General features: G+C 40.0%; 1 protein-coding gene and 1 pseudogene across 4 annotated transcripts in view; one reads left to right on the top strand and one right to left on the bottom strand.

Moving 5' to 3' along the window:
- SYNPR (synaptoporin) overlaps positions 1–19,800 on the top strand; it is a 374,269-nt gene that overhangs the window by 348,928 nt on the left and 5,541 nt on the right. For all 4 annotated transcript variants that reach the window (XM_066244520.1, XM_066244524.1, XM_066244523.1 and 1 more), the window contains one exon: positions 18,040–18,231. In XM_066244520.1, the coding sequence (XP_066100617.1) occupies positions 18,040–18,231 (192 nt within the window). The remainder of the gene's footprint in view (positions 1–18,039; positions 18,232–19,800) is intronic.
- Positions 14,640–15,647, bottom strand: LOC136314152 (ornithine decarboxylase antizyme 1 pseudogene; annotated as a pseudogene).

Here is a 19,800-nt window from a genome sequence, read left to right as displayed (position 1 = left end):
CTACCACTGCTAGCTGGGTGACCTTGGACAACCTACTTAACTTCTCTGTGCCTCCATAGCCTCCCCTATTAATTGATGATAGTAACAGTACCTACCTTATCACTGCGAATTAAATGAAGATAACACTTAGCTGTGTCTGGTATATAGAAATTTCTCAATAAATGTTAGAAGAGAGAAAGTGACAGGAACCAATGTAAAAACTGAATTGGAAAGACCTGACCTGCAGCGGATAAAGCGTCGACCTGGAAATGCTGAGGTCGCCGGTTCGAAACCCTGGGCTTGCCTGGTCAAGGCACATATGGGAGTTGATGCTTCCAGCTCCTCCCCCCCTTCTCTCTCTCTGTCTCTCCTCTCTCTCTCTCTCTCTCTCTGTCTCTCCCTTTCCTCTCTAAAAAAAAATGAATAAATAAATTTTTAAAAAAAAGAGCCTCCTTAAAACTGAATTGGGAAAATGAGACTGACCCATATGAACATGAAGCAGAATGGCAATGCATGATCAGTGGTGTGGGGAAGCCCTCTGACCATGGGCCGTGGAGAGCAGCGGGTGCTGGAGAAGACTGGGATGTTTTGATGGAGGAAGTTTCCTCATAGACTAGGATCTTGTTTCTCAAAGTTTGTCCCTGGGCCAGCAGCCCTGGCATCCCTCGGAGGCTTTGTAGAAACCAGGCTCTCAGACCCACTCCAGACCTACCGAATCAGATCTCTGCTTTTCAACAGGATGTCAGGAGACTCAGGACACAGAAAGTTGAGACGCCCTGCTCTGGACGCATCTTGCTTAAAACTCTCACGCCTGCAACTGCCTCTTAGCATAGACATGGGCACTTATAGCACTGAGAAGAGGGAGGCTATACTCCCAAAAACACCCACTGTGAAAAACTGTGAATATTAAATTCTAACAGTTATGCCTTGGAAATAGGACAGAGCTGACAAAGCTAAATGGAATCAGCTAAATAAAGCATGAAACATGTTAGGATTCAACTAATATTTCTGCCTAAACAGGGTAAAAATCACAAATATTTATTTCATCCAGACTGAAAACAGAAACCAACAAAAGAGATGATTGCTCTCTGGGCGATTTGGGCAGAAGTCCCCAGTACCACCAGAAGGCCCCAGTACCACCAGGCTTATAAACAGGAACACCGCCCCTCCCACACCCCTTCAGAATGTAATGACATTTCAGTTTCGTGTTTCTGCCCATCCATCCTTCTCACACACACACACACACTAAACAACCACACAACATTTTGGTGAGTTACACTGTGTACACAATACACCTTGCAGAAAGACATACACCCCCCAGTTATATCCACACCTTGCCACTTTTCCACGTCTGCTTTCCTTCTGTCCTACGTACCTGCCCAAATCTTGCCGCCAGAGACATAGAATTGTTTTGTTTTTTCTTAGGTGAGAGGAGGGGAGATGCTGAGGCAGGCTCCCACATGGACCCTGTTGGGCAAATGAGTTTGTAAAATTTTATTTTCTGGTTTTGCTCACTTTTATTGTTAAAAATGGCACTGCCCACATGAATGGCCACTGCCAGGTGATAATATTAATTACCTTCCTTCTTGGGAAGGGGCTTGGTTATGCTAATGTGTGCTGGAGGAGGGGTTGTCCAGGCCATTTTGGGAGGAGAGACCACATTGCTGGAGAGGAGACCACGTTGTTGCAGGGCAGAGAGACCACGTGGTGGCAGAGGAGGCAGCCAAGACGTAGGCCTGTAAAGAGAAGGAGATGGGGAGTAAGACTGGTGGGGCCTTTGACTCTAGGAAAACCAGAAAGATTCTCCTGGTTGTGGAACCAGAGGAACATGTGAGTAGGTTTTGGTGCCCCGTGCGTTTGTTTTTTACTCATTGGCCGGTACAAGTCTAGAATAAAAGGATAATCCACCAGTTCTTAGCTCCTTTGTTTGATTACAATCTATCTGAATTAAATGGGAACCTGCACGGACCAGGCAGCCATGATGGTGGCCGCGGCTACTGGCCATACAGGCCCCAACTGATCTACTTGGCAACCCCATCTGGGGAAGATACTCAAATACCAAGCTGTTTTTAGTGCCTGAGGCTGATGCTATCCAACAGAGCTATCCTCAGCGCCCAGGGCCATGCTCAAACTAATCAAACCACTGGCTGCCAGAGGGAGAGCGGGAGAGCAGGAGGAGAGGGAGTGGGGGAGAAGCAGATGGTCGGCTTTCCTGTGTCTTGACCAGGAATAGAACCCAGGATGTCCATGCACCAGGCCGATGGTCTATCAACTGAGCCACTAGCCAGGGCCTAGAATTTTTGATGTGGAATAAACCTAAGAAAGGGGATAAAAACAGAAAGAAAAATTGATAGTGAAAATAATCTCTGTCATTTATCATGTGCCTAGTTGTTTGTGTAAGATATTATCCCACAAATTATCCATTTTTTTCATTCTTTCAATAACTCTTTAAGTCAAGCTATTAATTCTCTCTTATTTCAAAAGACAAATTTAAGGCCTACAAGGTCAAATAGATTGTCAAAGGCCATGCTGCCAAGGAAGAGCATCAGTGAGACTCGAACCCAGGTCTATCTTCTCTCCAACTGACAGAGTAAAGCCAATATCTGGGACTCCAATAGTTACCTTTTTGAAGAATGGCTTCTCATTTGTAATTCAAATGTAATAGTTTTCTCATTTTCACTTTGTATGATGAGGGGAAAAGTGGCAAAGGAATGTTCTAAAGTCAGACTGAGTTTAATCTGTGGACGGTGAAGTGCAGAATAATTTCCACTTTGGTATTTTAGAAGTTCTTCATTTTAACCATCTGTTGCAGGCTGACAGATGGGTTGATAAATGACAGAATAATGGGTCTTCAATTCTGGAAGGCATGAAGAATGCTTAAAAAATAGCAGCTCTTTTCATAAACCTAACTGAGCTAACACCTCTTGCTCACTTGCAAAAAAAAATGTTTGTGGGAGGGAAGTGTAAAATATAATAACTATTCCCTTAAATAGAAGATTTCTCACAATGGCCAAAGGTCAAATCTAGAAAAATATGCCTATTCTAAAATTATGCTGAAGTTTTCAAGTTCAGCCATTTTAAAAGGTATTTATTGGGGAAAGGTATACATGAAGAAAAATAATAAAAATAAACTCCCAAAGCCTTCTTCAATCCCTGTCTTCCACCTTTTTTATTTTTGTAAGCAGCCAGTGTTAGTAGTTTCTTATATATTTGAGATAATTTAGGAAACAGGAAAATTTTTGAAATCCAAATGGTTTTCCCTCTAAGTGACTCAACCAAATGTGAAGTCTCTCTTCTTGCATTCTGGGGATATATATGAGAACCTGTATATATAGAAGATATTTGGCAAGACACTAAGGACACAAGTGCCTAAAACTGTCCCATCCACATGAAATTACAGTCCAGTGAATGAGACCAACTTGTGAACAGAATTGAAATAGCACATACTATGTGCTTTCTGAATGTAATGATGATCAAGGCATTTGTTGATCATAACAGTGGCTCATTCTCCAAGGCAGAACTTCTTCAAAAGGCCTTATGTGTCTTAGCACAGTCACCCCATTCTTTTCCAATCACGTACTGCAACCAGATGAAATATTCACACACATGCACACACAGGCATGCATGTACACACGCCTGGTTGTTACAAAGTAGATTTGAGACTCTACCCACAAACAACCACTGGCTCAAAATTCAGACTATATTAGAAAATTTTTAGCCATGTGAATTTAACCTAAACAGATGAATCTGTTTTCAGAGAACATCAGAATACAGTTTTAAAAAAAAAAAATAATTCAAGTCATTATAGCTGCACTTACAGCCAAACATCAATGACCAGGAGAAAATCAAGCCATACTCCTTGAAGATGACATCATCTTCACCACCATCAATCACCCCAACCATTAATTCAATACTTGCAATATTCCAGTCTTCATGCTTAAAATGTTTATTTAAGTTTAATTTTCACAACAATCCTGCAAACGAGGCAGTCCTGTTTCAGGTTACAGATGTGAACCATGAAGCCCAAAGAATTTTAAAATTCATGACTAATTTTGTTTTATTGCAGTATTTCCAGTCATGCATTTCACTTTTCCCTGTCCTATCTGGGAGATAATCAGTAGTGTGAATAGTAAATTAACAGGATTATGTTTTTGAAGGAGTGTTTGACAGCCTGGATTTATCTGGCAGTTCCTTCCCACTCTGCGATCGTGTAATTCTGGAGGAGGAAGACTTGCATTTCTTTTCCAGTCTCAGGAGAAGATAATGGCAACAGAACAGAGAGCAGGCTTTAGAAAGTGGGGCACCTGAAACTTTTGCCAGCATTTTTTGAGTCAAACTTTCTCAGGGTAGCTTATTTGAAATGATTTTCTATAAAATACAGCCATTTTTAAATAGAGGTTTATGGTAGGGGTAACTTAAAAATATTTAGACAAATTAAGAAATAACTGAATTATTTGATATCTTAATTATCTATGACTTTACTCTTTGCCATTGCATGGAGAAGAAAGGTAGCTGTGTTATCTTTTTCTGAAAGTGTGTGTGTGTGCAATGTCACATATACATCTGAATCTCAAGTTTTATCTATATATATTACTCTGATGGAGCAGTTTTGTTCACACACTGAGAGAACATTGCCACCCAGAGCATATGTTAAAGGTGAGTTCAGGTCTGGCTGCTTTTGACTTGGAGCCTCTTGCCATGTCCCCTGGATAGCACACTTCGTCCAGTTGTTTCTTTCATCTGTGCCCTGCCTGGCAGCTGGTGTTATTCAGCTGTGTTTACAATGCCCAGATGTCTCATGTCAGGTAGACAAAGCTGGTGGTTATTGCTTCCATTTTAGCATTTTCATCTAGTTGGTTCAATGGCAGCCCACAAAATATTTTGAAGGAGCTGAAAATACATAAAACTGAAAAAGGTTGATAAGATGTTCAAGAAACATCTCCAAATTTCCAGATTCATCCTTGACTCACTCTATAAATGTGATTTCTTTCAGTTATTTCTAAGACATTCAACAGCTGCCTCACCTCCAGTCTATGTCTTGGGTATCTAACTTGTTTTTGTAATTATTGGTAGATGTGTCAAAACCAATAACCAACTGCTTGGAAACAATGCTGTTTTCTGTATAAATTAGCAATTTACCCCAAATCACTGAACAACCTTAGTTTTTTGTCTAGACTTACAAACTTCTAGAGTACAAGGGTTCAGAAAGACAAGAATATTTTTCTGCTAACATTTAAATATGTAAACAGATCCACCCAGACCTCTTTACACCTGGGTCCACTTTGTTTTTTGCTTGGTTTTTTAAGAGGAAGAAAGCTGCAGATGAACAAGTTAAGGAAGCCAACAGCCTCAGTAGCCACACAAGCCACCAGAATTCCCAATAAACAAGCAGTCTTTTCCTCCATTCTCTTAAACCTTCCTTCTGCTAGCAGCAGAAGGCCCAGTAAACCTTCTGGATCCTGAACAATGTCAACAAAACATTCTTCTTGAGCATGGAGTAGGCAGATAGTAGAGAGAAGCCCTCTAGATGCCAATTCATAGGTTTCCCAGAGAAGCCATTTATGGGAGACTTATTATTGAACATGAATCTGCTATGAAAACCACTCAAGGGACAAGCCCAAAAAGATGCTGGATGGCACCGGATCCTATGCAGCTTCCCTGTCCCCCTAGATTGGCCAGTGACCCACATGCATTTTTTTGCTTGTTTTCAAAACAACAAACTCTCCTCCTGCAAAGCCATTATCACCATTTTCAGTTACACATTTTTCTGTGATTATTTGAATAAGGCCTCTCTCCTTCATCAGAATGAAAAACAGACTATGTCTGTTTTTATTAATTACTATTTCCTAAGACCTAGAACCTAACTGGTTTTTACTAGAGGTTTGAATAAATGAATGAACTCACCAGGCTTGTTTAGCCATCAAAATCCACTGAATAATACCAATATATGTTGGTTGTATATTCAATTTTTCTATATAGAAGTGTGTGTGTGGAAATTTTATGTGTCAGATGAAGCATTTCATTAAATTAACTCCTTGGAAAAAAAAACCTGTGAAAACATGTCATTATCACCCCTTTTTACAAATAGGAAAACTGAGGCTTAATAGGGATCAAGAGCTACTTAATAGGAGTTGAGATGTGAACCCCAGGCTACCTGATTCCGAAGACTGTAGACTTCATCATGTGATACCTTCTCTCCTAAAAATCTATGTACAATAAAACCTGCCTCACAAAGTCTTGATGAAGATTGAGTGGAACAATATATGTAAAGGTCTTAGCACAGTGTAATAACAGCCATTATCAGTGATACTGCTACTATTGCTATTAAATTACTTTGATGAGTTTTTAGTTAATTTCCTAATATTATCATGATACTGTTTTAAAGGTTTGTGCTATTTGTAGTGAAAAGTTTAGGCAGGATCCATTGGAAATAAAATCCTGTTTTAATGAATGTTTTTTGCATATAATTTACAATAGCACTGCAGCAAGCTAATGAAGAGTGCATTCATCCTGAGATGGCCAAACAGCCAAGAATACCTCCCTCTTGTAGCAAGATTGTGAAATCCATTGTCTAGCACTGAGCTAAAAGGAGAGATGCAGAGGATCATTCTAAAATTCCTTATTTTTTTCATAAGAAAAGATAAAAACAAGAAACCAGAAGCCTCAGTTCCACAGCTAACCAACTACAAATCTATTGATAAAGTTTTCTGGGAACAGACTCGGTAAGAACAAAATGCATCATAACCAGATTCTTCAAGATGCTAAGTATCGGACAGATGACTGGGAAAGAAACAGACTGATGGATAAATAAACAAAGCAATGAGATTTGTAGTCAAACAGATCTGAGTTTGGTACCCAATTTCTCTAATTACTTAACTTCTCTAAGCAACTTAGTGGCTCTGAGAACTCTAGCAAGTCACTTAATCTTTCTGAACCTTGATTTTCTTATTTATAAAGTAGAGTCAATAATAGTCACCTCAAATTGTTATTATGAAAAGTAAGTGAATAACCTATAGCACATACAATATCTGGTACATAATAACTGCTCCATAAGTGATAGCCATAAATATTAATATTGCAACTTAATTTTTATTATACGCCAATAAAACATGGGCTTCTAAAGCTTTTACAATAGATTAAGAACACAGATTCTGGAGCCAAACTCCCTGGGTCCAAATCCTGGCTCTGCATCTTTCAAGCTGGAGTTAAGTATTTACTTCATCTATAAAATGGACTGCATATTCCATCCTATTTGACCAGCCAACCATGCTAGCACATATCCTGAGAATAGAGAGGTCAAGTCCGACTTTCATGCTACAACTAGCCGAAAATGCAGCTCCCAGTGTGTGGGACTGTCTCTGAGGCCCATTGCTTGCTTTGGGAGAAACCCCCAAGCATCCCTTTGGTCAGTCACTCTGACCTACCTGCCTTCAGACCTCCCATGTGCAATGCATTGGGCTAGCACATCAGCCAAAGTTTGGCACCCTGCAGGCCAGGAGGATGGGAGAAGCATGCTAGCCTTGTAAAAGCTAAGCTGAAGGATGATTGATTATCAGGGCCACCTTGGACTCAAGTGCTAAGACAAATTCTGACATCAAATACCCCAAATAGAAGGGCATTCCTGCCCTTGACCTTGAATATAAATATGCTTCCATGTGTTAATTGTGGATTAGAGCCGCACTGTCCAATAGGGTAGCAATAGTGGCCTATGGTTCTTGAACACTTGAAACATGGCTGATACAAATTACAGTGTGCTGCAGGTGTAAAATACACACCAGATTTCCAAGACTGGTCCAAAACAGGAAGTAACTAATTAATCATTATATACTGATTATAACAAATGACAAATTTTGGGGGTAGTAGTAAAGAAACATTTATTTATTGTTGATGGGACATAAATTAATACAAACTCTATGGAGAGCACCTTGGAAATAAAAACAAAATGCCAAAATGCACAAACTCATGGTACAACAATTTCACTTCTGAGCATATAGTCAAAAGAATGAAAAGTAGAATATCAGAGAGATATTGGTATACCATGTCCATAGCAGCATTTTTAATTTTTTTAGTTTTTCAATTGGATTTATTGGGGTGACATTGGTTAACAAAATTATACAGGTGTCAGGTATACAATTCAATAATACATTATCCATATACTGCATTGTGTGTCACCACCCCAATAAATGATAATATTTTATACATTGGGTTTTATTATAGAAATACATTAATGTATTAATATAATAAATTGTACCAGTTTCTTTTTCCTTTTTTTTTTTTTAATGTTGCTATCATAAAACTGAAGTTACGTATGTGAGTCACACTCTGCCCTGCATTCTGTCCAGACGGCTCGTGCCTCCTACCTCGTGGGAAGAGTGCAGGCCTTTCCAAACTGCAGGCGTTCTCTGCCCCTCTCTGCCTCCTGGACCATGAGCTATTTACTATTGCTCTCTAAATTAAGTTGTTTTCTTAAACTTCAATAAAGTATATGTTTGAAGAAAACCCTGCACCACTACTGGCTATAGAAATCCAGCATTATTTGATATAATTAGAACAAAAACACAGAAATGAATCAATGGAAAATAAAGATTACTGTATTCTAGGCAGACTCTGAACCTGGGGCTTTTTGAAATTTTTTTACATTTTGGTAAGTAGATGTTAAATATTTGTGAAATAGGTGTTAGAGACAGATTAGCACCCTGCCGGGATTTCTCTCCTTTGCTCTTAGATTAAAAGGGGATTATGTAGAGTAATGCCTTTCTTCCTGTGTAAATCAGTGTTATTTATTGCTATGTCTGTGTGCCCACAATGGTAGGGGACCCAAACTTCAGAAAGCCAAGGCAGCCTGACCTGTGGTGGCACAGTGGATAAAGCGTCAACCTGGAAACACTGAGGTTGCCGGTTCAAAACCCTGGCTTGCCTGGTCAAGGTACATATGGGAGTTGATGCTTCCTGCTCCTCCACCCTTCTCTCTCTCTCTCTCCCCCCTCCTCTCTAAAATTAAAAAAAAAAAAAATAGCCTCAGCTTGCCTGACCTGTGGTGGCGCAGTGGATAAAGCGTCAACCTGGAAACACTGAGGTTGCCGGTTCAAAACCCTGGCTTGCCTGGTCAAGGTACATATGGGAGTTGATGCTTCCTGCTCCTCCCCCCTTCTCTCTCTCTGTCTCTCCTCTCTCTCTCTCTCTGTCTCTCCCTCTCCTCTCTAAAATGAATAAATAAAAAAAAAAAAAAAAGAAAGCCAAGGCATAATGGAAAACCACTTACTAAACATGGAGCCCAATTTCCTGAATTAAAACCTCAGTTACTTGTGACAACTTGGACATCTTTCTTAACTTCCCTGAAGCTGTAAAATGAGTATCATTATCTTCACCATGACATAGTTCTTGTGAAAATCAAATAATTTTCTGTGATCGCATGTTGAAAACTATAGACATTCTTCAGAAGTCAGATGTCATTATTTTTGGTTCTTCAAATGACATAACCTTGTGAGTGGACAGAAAGTTATCCCAACCAGCCACTGCTGAACTCCACTCTCTTCCAAAGCAAGTCCAAAGCTCTGCCCTGAGCGGAGCTTCTGTCTTGTGGTTGGATGTCTGTGTTTCCTGATTCATACTTCATCCTGGGATTCCTGAAAGCTGACTTAGCAGAGGGACACCAGTCACACTGAGGGTGAGGGTGACTGGTTGGACTGCCTAGTTTTTGGTCTAGGGTGTCAGTGTAGGTTTTAGCTGCAGAAATAAGGGCAAAACCATCAGGTAGGCAAAGCATAATAAAGCCACTGGATTGAAATGTTGGGAATATTTGTTAACAGAAATGAGGAATTGCCTGTGTTCACCAATACCCAGTGCAACTGCCATGTGCCACTATTGGGCAGAGATAGACACAGGTTTACTTGATTCTAAAATATTAAGTTTTCTGTCACCAAAGGTGACTCCTTTTAAATGCCTCAGAGTGATCAAGGACTGGCTTCTTTGCTATATTAAATTACGTTCTAGTAAAAATGAGTTTGCCAATGGTAAATTAGGAGAAGTGGGGACAACAAAACACTCCCAATAGATGAAATGGAAATAAACCACCCAGCCAGCCATCAGCCAGGCTGCTCCTTCTGTGGAGGAAGCTGTTTTCTTGGATTGCTGAACAGATACTTAAAGCATCCAGCAGAAACACAACTAGATAGCATGTCAATCTTCCTTTGGTCCATAGTGAAACCAATAGTTCAGAGGGTATTTTATAAGCCACTTAATGAGCCATAGGCGATTACTTAGCTCACTTGGCCTCAGTTTCTTTATCTGTGATATGGGGCTAATAAGGCCTCCTCTGGCTACTTCTTAGGCTTTTATGTGAACCACTTAGATTCTGGCTGTGAGAGGTTTTTTTGGAAGCACCTTCTAAATGGCAGCCTTTCCACTCTGTGGGAGTAAATAATACAAGTAAAGCTCACAGAAGTTATCTTCAAAGAGTTCGTATAAGCACTGTGAATACGAAGCAATAAATGTTACAAATTAATGTCTTGAGTTTCTTCCATGCACAGCCCATCCCTGTAAGATGGATAAGGGAGAGTATTTATAAACAAATGGACTTTTGCCTGCACCAAGAGTCACTTCTCAAATACAAGGCATTTACCTCTCCTGATACACAGGAGAATTTTAGGGGGACCATTAACATGGCATTAAATAACACAAGTGAGAAAGTTATTTTGAACGTAATTTAACTTCAAGCTTTCTGATTAGGTCAGTATTCCTCTAATAACTCCATAAAACTCTTTTTTAATTTTTTCAAAAGTATTTTTCAATTACAGTTTATATTCAATATATTGTGTTATCAATAGTTTCAAGTGTACAGTATACTGGTTAGACAATCATATACTTTATGAAGTGCCTCTAACACTCCATAATCTCCCTTTTAAGAAAGATCATCAGGCCCTGACTGGTTGGCTCAGCAGTAGAGCGTCAGCCCAATGCGTGAAAGTCCTGGGTTCAATTCCTGCTCAGGGCACACAGGAGAAGGAACCCTCTGCTTCCCCACCCCTCCCCCTCCCCCTTCCCCTTCTCTCTCTCTCTCTCTCTCTCTCTCTCTCTCTCTCTCTATCTCCCTCTCTTTCTCTCTCTCTCTTCTCCACCCACAGCCATGGCTCAAATGGTTCCAGCAAAGTTGGCCCCAGGCATTGAGTATGGCTCCATGGCCTTGCCTCAGGTGCTAAAATAGCTTGGTTGCCGAGCAATGGAGGAGCGGCCTAGTCAGGCAGAGCATCACCAGGTATGGGGTTTGCAGGGTGGATACCAGGGGCACATGTGGGAGTCTGTCTCGGCCTCCCTTGCTGTCACTTAATAATAAAAACAAAGAAGCAAAACAAAACAAAAAAACAAAGATCATCAGCCCCAAAGCCAGGTGCAAACATCCCCAGCTAGAATTCTAGAATTTAAGGGATTTTGTTTTCACTGTATAACACTTATGTTTGTAGTTTTCTTCTACCTCTGGCAAGTTGTATGATTTAGCATTTGTAGTACATGTATAATTTCATTCTGAGATAACTTTATTTATATATCTTTTAAAAAGAGTAATTTGCTTTAAATTAAATATTAATGATAACAAGAAGTATGTGGATTAAATCAAAACCAACTGAAACTTAGAAAACATCAACTGAGATAATTATCCACCAAAAAGCATCTTTTTCCCCAATTATTCATAAAGCTCATGAGCCCAATAGTCAAGCCAGACATTAATAATAAGTAAAGCGTTTGCCCTGACTATGCTTTGATTTCCTCCTAAGGAAAGCAAGGCTGACTAAGTCCCTGTGCCGCGAGCTTAATGATGCTGCAAGTGTGAGCAGAGTGCCTGGAGTGGAGGAGTGCTCAGTACATGTGGTGACGGCAGCTGTTGCTGCTTCCCCTAAGACAGACATTAAACTGCTAGTTCAGGACAGCTGCTGATGGACACTCTGCCCCTCTCCACTATGCTCTGTGCCTAGGAGGTGACCAGGGTGGATCACACTACTGGGCACTGGGAAGCCTCCTCAGGAGATAAAGGATGGGAGGGAATTGAGGTCAGGGCTTGCTCCTGCCTCACTGTCTCACTCCTTACAAGTAGCCTCAGACTCAGGCTGACATCCAAAGCAGAAAACCAAAAAAGTTCTGGATAATATGCACTTTAGCTAGAACTTTTGACATAGTCTCTCCATCTTCACACTTTGCTTTTTAAAGAAAATTTGGCTTGAGACTACTTTCTGAAACCATTCAGTGTAAAACTCTCAATTTTTAAAATTTATTTTTGACAGAGACAGAAAGAGTCAGAGAGAGGGACAGATAGGAACAGACAGACAGGAAGGGAGAGAGATGAGAAGCATCAGTTCTTCATTGTGGCACCTTAGTTGTTCATTGATTGCTTTCCCATATGTGCCCTGACCGGGGAGCTGCAGGAGAGCAAGTGACTGACCCCTTGCTCAAGCCAGCAGCCTTGGGCTTCAAGCCAGCAACCTTTGGGCTCAAGCCTGTGAACATGGGGTCATGTCTATGGTCCCATGCTCAAGCCATTGACCTGCACTCAAGCCGGCAACCTCCGGGTTTTGAACCTGGGTCCTCTGCTCCCAGTCTGATACTCTATCCACTGTGCCACTGCCTGGTCAGGGAAAACTCTCAATCCTAATGGCATGTATCATTTGGTCTACTTATAAATCCTGATGCTGATGTAAGGACAAATAGGGAAATATCTGTCTGGGAGAGGCATTGATATAATCAATCAGTGTCCTTATCACATTGCTATATTGTTTTTATTTGGTCTAATTATAAAATATGTTCAAAAATACACAAGCCTATATAAAATAAAATAAAAAAGTCACCTCTTATCCTACCAATACTAGTTGATAAGCTCTTATACAATGTTATTTACATAAATACAAATATTTTAACAAAATTGGGACCATTTTCTTTCACTCATCCTCTCACTCAGCAAATGTTGCTGGCTCTTCCTCCTCCAAGACCCAGCAATGAGAAAAGTAGACAAAGCACTTGCCCTCATGGGGTTGACATCTTATTAGAAAAAAGAGGCAAACAAACATAGCTTCACTCCTCACAACCACCCAATGAAAAAGACACTGCTATTATCCCAGTTTACAGAGAGCTAAACTGAAGCTTCAAGTAGTGGAGCAAACTGCCTAAGAACACACAGCTAGTAAGTAGCAGAGTAAGGATTCAACCCCAAATCTACCTGATACAAAGCTGAACTTTTAACTCACATGAGAATTAATTTAGCATTATACACTGATCTTTCTTTACAAAATGGTACTAGGCGAGAGAAGGTTGAATTAGCCCCCAAAATAACATATTTACTCCAATATATAATATATTTTGTTGAGCACTGGGAGGTTGTCATGAGGTTTATGTACAGAAAATAATTCATTCCTATTTTGTCATATTTAAATTAAGTAGAACCTCAAGTGCAACAATTTACCTTTTTCAGTGCACTTGATTTAAATGAGATCAGTATCCCTTACAGCTGACATGAATGGCAGTAGGGAACAGTCAAGCCCGCAGGTCTGGAAACAGACAGCCAGTTTCTGACTTACAATTCTGAGCAATTTTATTTAACCCCATCACGCCTCAGTTTCCTCAATTGTAAAGTGAGGACAGGATTAACATTAATTTCACAGTGCAATTGCTGTCAGGATTAATTGAATTAATACATGCATAATCAGAATAATACATGCTCAAGAAATGTTAGATATTATTACTATTATTATTTTACCTAGTAAAGCAAACAGTTTTAATATTATTTTCTCCAATTTTATTTTTTAATGTTTATTTTATTGATTTTAGAGATCAAGGAAGGAAGAGAGAGAGACAGGAACATCAATCTATTCCTGTATGTGCCCTGACCAGGGATTGAATCAGCAACCTCTGCATTTCAGGATGACACTCTAACCCAGTGGTCCCCAACCCCCGGGCCGCGGACTGGTACCGGTCCGTGGGCCATTTGGTACTGGTCCGCAGAGAAAGAATAAATAACTTACATTATTTTTGCTTTATTTATATTTAAGTCTGGATGATGTTTTATTTTTTAAAAATGACCAGATTCCCTCTGTTACATCCATCTAAGACTCACTCTTGATGTTTGTCTCATAAGTTCGACAATTATATTTTAAAATACCACAGTTTTTACGCCGGTCGCATAATTTTATTTTGTGCATTTATCTGTCCCACCCTAAAGGCCGGTCCATGAAAATATTTTCTGACATTAAACCGGTCCATGGCCCAAAAAAGGTTGGGGACCACTGGTCTAACCAATTGAGCTATCTAGCCAGGGATAATCCAATTTTCAATTGAGAGGTTTTCACATGAGTTTTTTCTCTTAAAGGTTTCCACTCCTCATGGGCTTTTAACAGGCCTATTTCTAAGTATGAGAATATGTAATGACAGCTTCTATCTCATAGTCAAATTATAGGGTGTCTATGGCTCCTAACAAATATGTAATATCAAGAAAGCAGAGTCCATATGTTGATTTTTTTTTTTAGATTTAAACACTTTTTATTCAGATTTTTGAAAGCAATAGAAGGGTAGATAAATACCTATCTCTCCAAGTTAAGACCTAAAATTGTTTCTAAAACTTCAAATAAGAAACTCCTGCAGTACACAAGGATAATCTGTATCACCTTAAACCAGTGATAAAAAAAAAGTAAAATATAAATTTTTATTTAGAATTAAAGCAAATACTTCAGTATCACAAACACAATATTAAACTTCAAGAAATATACTGCTAATTTGGAGTGAGGATTTATTTGCACAATTACAACATGCGGACAAACCCAGAAGAGGGGAGCAGGCCTGGCATTTGCACCCCAGTGCAGAAACTGGTCACACCACCCCCACAAAGCGAGACACAAAAAGGGGTACTGTCTATGATCTGTCAGTGGTGGCAAAGGTGAGGAGCGTAGGCGGCGCAGCTGCTATTCGTCCTCATCAGAAGATTCTCTCTCAAACATGTAGGCCATGAAGCAAGCGTCGGGTCTCTTGGGGACAAGGGGATGCCCCGGTCTCACAATCTCAAAGCCCATAAAGCTGAAGGTACGGAGCAAAGCGGCTCTGTCATCCCGGTTCTTGTGGAAGCAAATGAAGACATGGTCAGCATGCAGCTGCTCCTCAGCAAACTAGAGGAGAACTGCACAGCTGTCTCTGCTCCCCTCTGGCAGAGCGCCGCCTGGGATCTCAATGTAGAGGCAGCTGCTGCTCAGCACCGCTCTCCAGTTAACGTGTTTGGCATCTGTGAGCCTGGTCTGGACGTTGAGAATTCTCGTCTTGTTATTAGACGTTAGTTCCTCTGTTACATTCAGCCTATTATCAGAGTAAAATAAATTAGCTGAGAGATTGGGATCCCTCTGACTATTCCCTCGCCCACCTGGGATCTTCAGGGGTGGGTGAGGGACATCAGGAGCACCAGTGAGGCCCTGGACCCAGGTTACAGCAGCAGTTGAAGGAGACCCTGGAACTCTCGCTGCTGTGACCGCTGTGGCTGTGCAGGCTGAGGAGCGGCATGGTGCAGCTGGCATAGATGGGCGCTGGGTTTATTCCCCTCCTTCTCTCTGGCGGAGCAGCGGCTGTTGAGGATCCGCTGCAGGGAGGATTTCACCATCGGCCGCTGGGGTCCGAAACCAGCAAAACCTCCACTGCACCTCTCCCTGCCGCTGCTCGCCGTTCGCATATGTTGAATTTTTTAAATTACTCATTTGACCTTGCTCAATATGTAGCATAGTACTCAAAAAGTACTTCTTACATAAAAGAATGAAATAGATACCAGATTGAACATTAACAGAATATTGCATTTGCCACAGTCAACCTGGCTCATTTATTTGTGCCCGTTCCTTCTATTTCTAACTCATACTCAAACATCTGAGTCTCTTCATTCCAAATGTTCTTACTGATATTGAAACAGCTGTAGTTTTTGTATTTGTTTGCTTGTTTGTTTATTCCTCCATATTATTCCAGAAATTACTTAAGACAGCTCACAAGGAAATATGAAACTCAAAATAGAATTAAAAATAAGAAGGAAAGATTAAGGAAAAAGAGGATAGGCATATAAAAGAAAGTTAGGAATAAAGTTAAAGTACTCATGCAGGCCCTGGCTGGTTGGCTGAGTGGTAGATCATCGGCCTGGCATGTGGATGTCCTGGGTTTGTCCCTGACCTGATTTCTGGTCAGGGCACACAGGAGAAGAGATCATCTCTCCACCCCTCTCCCTCCCCTCCCCCTTCCCCTTCTCTCTCCCTCTCTCTCTCTTGCCCTCCTGCATCCATGGCTCAGGGTACTGAGGATGGCTCTGTAGAGCCTCTGCCTGAGGTGTTAAAAAAATAGCTTGGTTGCGAGCATGGCCCCAGGTGGGCCCTAAATGGGGGTTGCTGGGTGGATCCTGGTGGGGCCCCATGTGGAAGTCTGTCTCTCTCTCTCTCCTCCTCACTTGGAAAAGGAAGAAAAAAATACTCATGCAATAAAAACTCTATGACTGTATCATAGATTGACCCTAAATTTTCTAAAGCCAGCATAAAAACATCAACCAGTAAATTACATAATTTGAAGCAGACCCTGGATGAAGAGACAATTGCTCAGAAGATTCAGCCAGTGTTAGTCATGTACACTTTAGGACATTCTCTATAAAAGTTGCACCTAATAAATATCACCAATGGCATCTTTACAGTGTGAGTCCCTTGGCTCTCAGTGTAAATCATGGATCTTGATGAAGAGTCATTCAGTCTCAGCATGGGCGAAGGCAGACCAGAGCAGGTCAGATGTGGCATGCCCTTAGGCAGGGAAGAAACGCACGCAAGTTTCTCTTGAGGGGCTTATCATTTAGAAAAAAAAGAAGTCTACTTCTGTTAGTGCATGAAATTTACTATTATCCTTTCCAAGTTGCTGATTTTAATATTCTTGTAAATGATATAAAACATTTTTAAAGTAGTCAAATATAAATACAGTAAATATGAAAAATTGGCCTATTTAGAACATGGTCTGCTTAATTCTTGGACAGTGACTTCCACCTGCTGTCACCTCTGGGTCATGAGGGAGGACATGAGAAGTAGCTCCCTCTCTCATCATCAGAAGCTTGGAGATGTATCTTTAAAGTACTCATTCCCTTACATCACAGTGATTGTGTTTGCTATGAGTGAAGAACCACATCAGATGATTTTCTAAGTCAGACAGATTTGGATTTAAATTCTGGCTTCGCTCATTTCCCTGTGTTATCTGATATCTCTGGACTTCAGTTCCCTCATCTTTAAAATGGGTATTAAAAATGTTGTTGAACGTGATATTTTTAAAAATAATTTCATATAAAGCCTCTCTCCCATAAAAAAGCACTCAAAGCATTATAGCTATTATTGTCTCCCACTTAGCATGCTGTAGATAATGCATAGGCTGGTTAAATGAACAAAAGAAATAAAAAAGGAAGGAAGGAAGGAAGGAAGGAAGGAAGGAAGGAAGGAAGGAAGGAAGGGAGGGAGGGAGGGAGGGAGGGAGGAAGGAAAGAAAGAAAGAAAGAAAGAAAGAAAGAAAGAAAGAAAGAAAGAAAGAGAGAGAGAAAGATTATTACCATTGAAAAGTCTTCACTAATTAGCAAATCTCTAAATATTTGAAATCATCATAACATGATGGTTAAGAACATGGGCTCAGGTGTAAAGTTGCCTGGGTTTGAATCCTGACATCATCACTAATCATCTGTGGAGATCTCAGATCAACTGTTCACCCATTCTGTTTGACTTTCACCATGTGCAAATGGGACAATGATTCCAACCTCCTTACAGGGCTCTTGCAGGAACAATTAGATGAGAGTTATAAGTATTTAACATCATTCCCGGGATATATTAAGCATTTAAAAAATATTACTATTAGTATTTATTTTATAGAAATATAAATACAATATCACAAAACTTTTTTTATTTGTTTTTTTTAATTTTCCTAGCTTCAATGCTATGGGATCTTGGAATTTTTCAAACGAAAAACCAAATCATTGTATAAACTAAATGATTTGTTTCTAGAATTCACATTTCTTTCACTGCTTTCTCTTTCTATTTGTTTCTATAGGACTTTATCATCACTGTAGTCTTTTCGTTCTTGTGGTTGGTGGGTTCATCAGCTTGGGCGAAAGGACTGTCTGATGTCAAGGTTGCTACGGATCCCAAAGAAGTATTGTTACTGATGTCAGCTTGCAAACAGCCATCCAACAAATGTATGGCTGTCCACAGCCCTGTAATGTCCAGCTTAAACACTTCTGTGGTACGTTTTCATCTATCTTTGTTTGCCAGTCAAGTGAATAAAACATCTCAGAAGTCATCTTGGAAATTTCTGCCTCCAAAACTAGGTCAACCTGACAAGTGATATAGCTCCCCATGTGTAAGATGATCTTTTGGTCTTGAAATCTCTATTGTCAGAAACTATACATTTCAACGCTGCCAATTACAAACTTCTCAGTAAGAACCCAGCAGGTATTGGCAGCTGTTGCTTGGATGACAGTCAAGTCAAAATTCTAAGCCCAAAGCAGATATAAAATGCAAACTTTAAGGCTGAAGCCTGCCAGAAGTTAAAAGTGAATATTTGATGGCACAAAGAGAAAACATTGTTCAAACCACACATTGTTAGAATATACCCAAGTGACTGTCTGAAGACTGCACAGACCTAGGAAGGGACAGAAAGAAACTCACTGTATGAGAGAGCACTTACCATTGTTAGGGTCATTTCTTATTTTCTCCATGCTCCAGTTTGGCTGCTTGATAACTTTAGAAAAGCTGAACTCTATTAGTTGAATAAAGTCAAATGTTATCACTAAGTGAATCACCCTTTCAGGAAGACAGAAAATCTGACAGATCGCAGGGTTGCTAAATTGGATTGTTATAATATGAGCACAAGAATTTGTATTATTCCAAAATAGAAAAACTATGTCTGAGAAAGACAGAAGCTATAATGGCAGCAAAAAAAAAAAAAAAAAGTAAACATGGAAATAGACTATATATTAGTGTTTTCCAGTCATTTTTATTCATTGTTGGCCACACCTGTGGATGAACACTTTATAGATTAAAATATATTTCACTGCTTCTGTAGGTTGTTCATAGGCAGAGCTTGATAAGAGTTAAATAACCATGATCTCAAAATTTAAAAGAACAAAGTTAAAATCATTTGATGAATTTTTTAGTTTAATGAATAATCTTCTATGTAAGTTATGACAGCCTGCTTAGTCCATTTAATTTCACCTCTGATGTCTAAGGAGTTTTAGACTAAGAGATAGGAATTTTGAATGAGACATGATGTGATGTATTCTCTTAAAACTAAAACTGAGGCTGGATGAAAACCAAATAGCATTGGGTTTGAAAGGACAGAACTGGTTCTTTCCTAGTTATGGGTTTATAGCAGCTAAGGGTCTTCTAGTTCCTGGTAATGGGAAAATGTTTAACTGGCTAATGCAAAGCAATGCCCATTTCCCTACAGCCTGTTTTTTGCACACCCACTTTTAGTACCAGCATCTCTATGCATTAGAATGCTTGGCTTGCAAGTAACAGAAACTGTCTCTAACTTCATCTGGAAAAAAAAAATCACATAGCTCAGAAAATTGATGAGACCTGAAGAAACAAGCTCTAGAAAAGCAGAGTCTAGAGCAGGACCAAAGTTTTAGATGTCAGACACCAAAGAATTGTCTCATGAAGTTGCTATCAACAGCAAGTTATATCTAACCTTGTATGATTCTGCTCAAAATGCAAAGTTCCAGGGAAGAGCTCAAGTCACTGGACTGCATCTTGACTCTGCAAAGTAAATCAAGTTTCTATTACCAAAAGCCAAGAAAAAGAAAATTTG

The sequence above is a fragment of the Saccopteryx bilineata genome, chromosome 10 (assembly GCF_036850765.1).
Source record: "Saccopteryx bilineata isolate mSacBil1 chromosome 10, mSacBil1_pri_phased_curated, whole genome shotgun sequence".
Classification (NCBI taxonomy): Eukaryota; Metazoa; Chordata; class Mammalia; order Chiroptera; family Emballonuridae; genus Saccopteryx; species Saccopteryx bilineata.
This window is presented reverse-complemented; position numbering and strand designations above follow the sequence as displayed.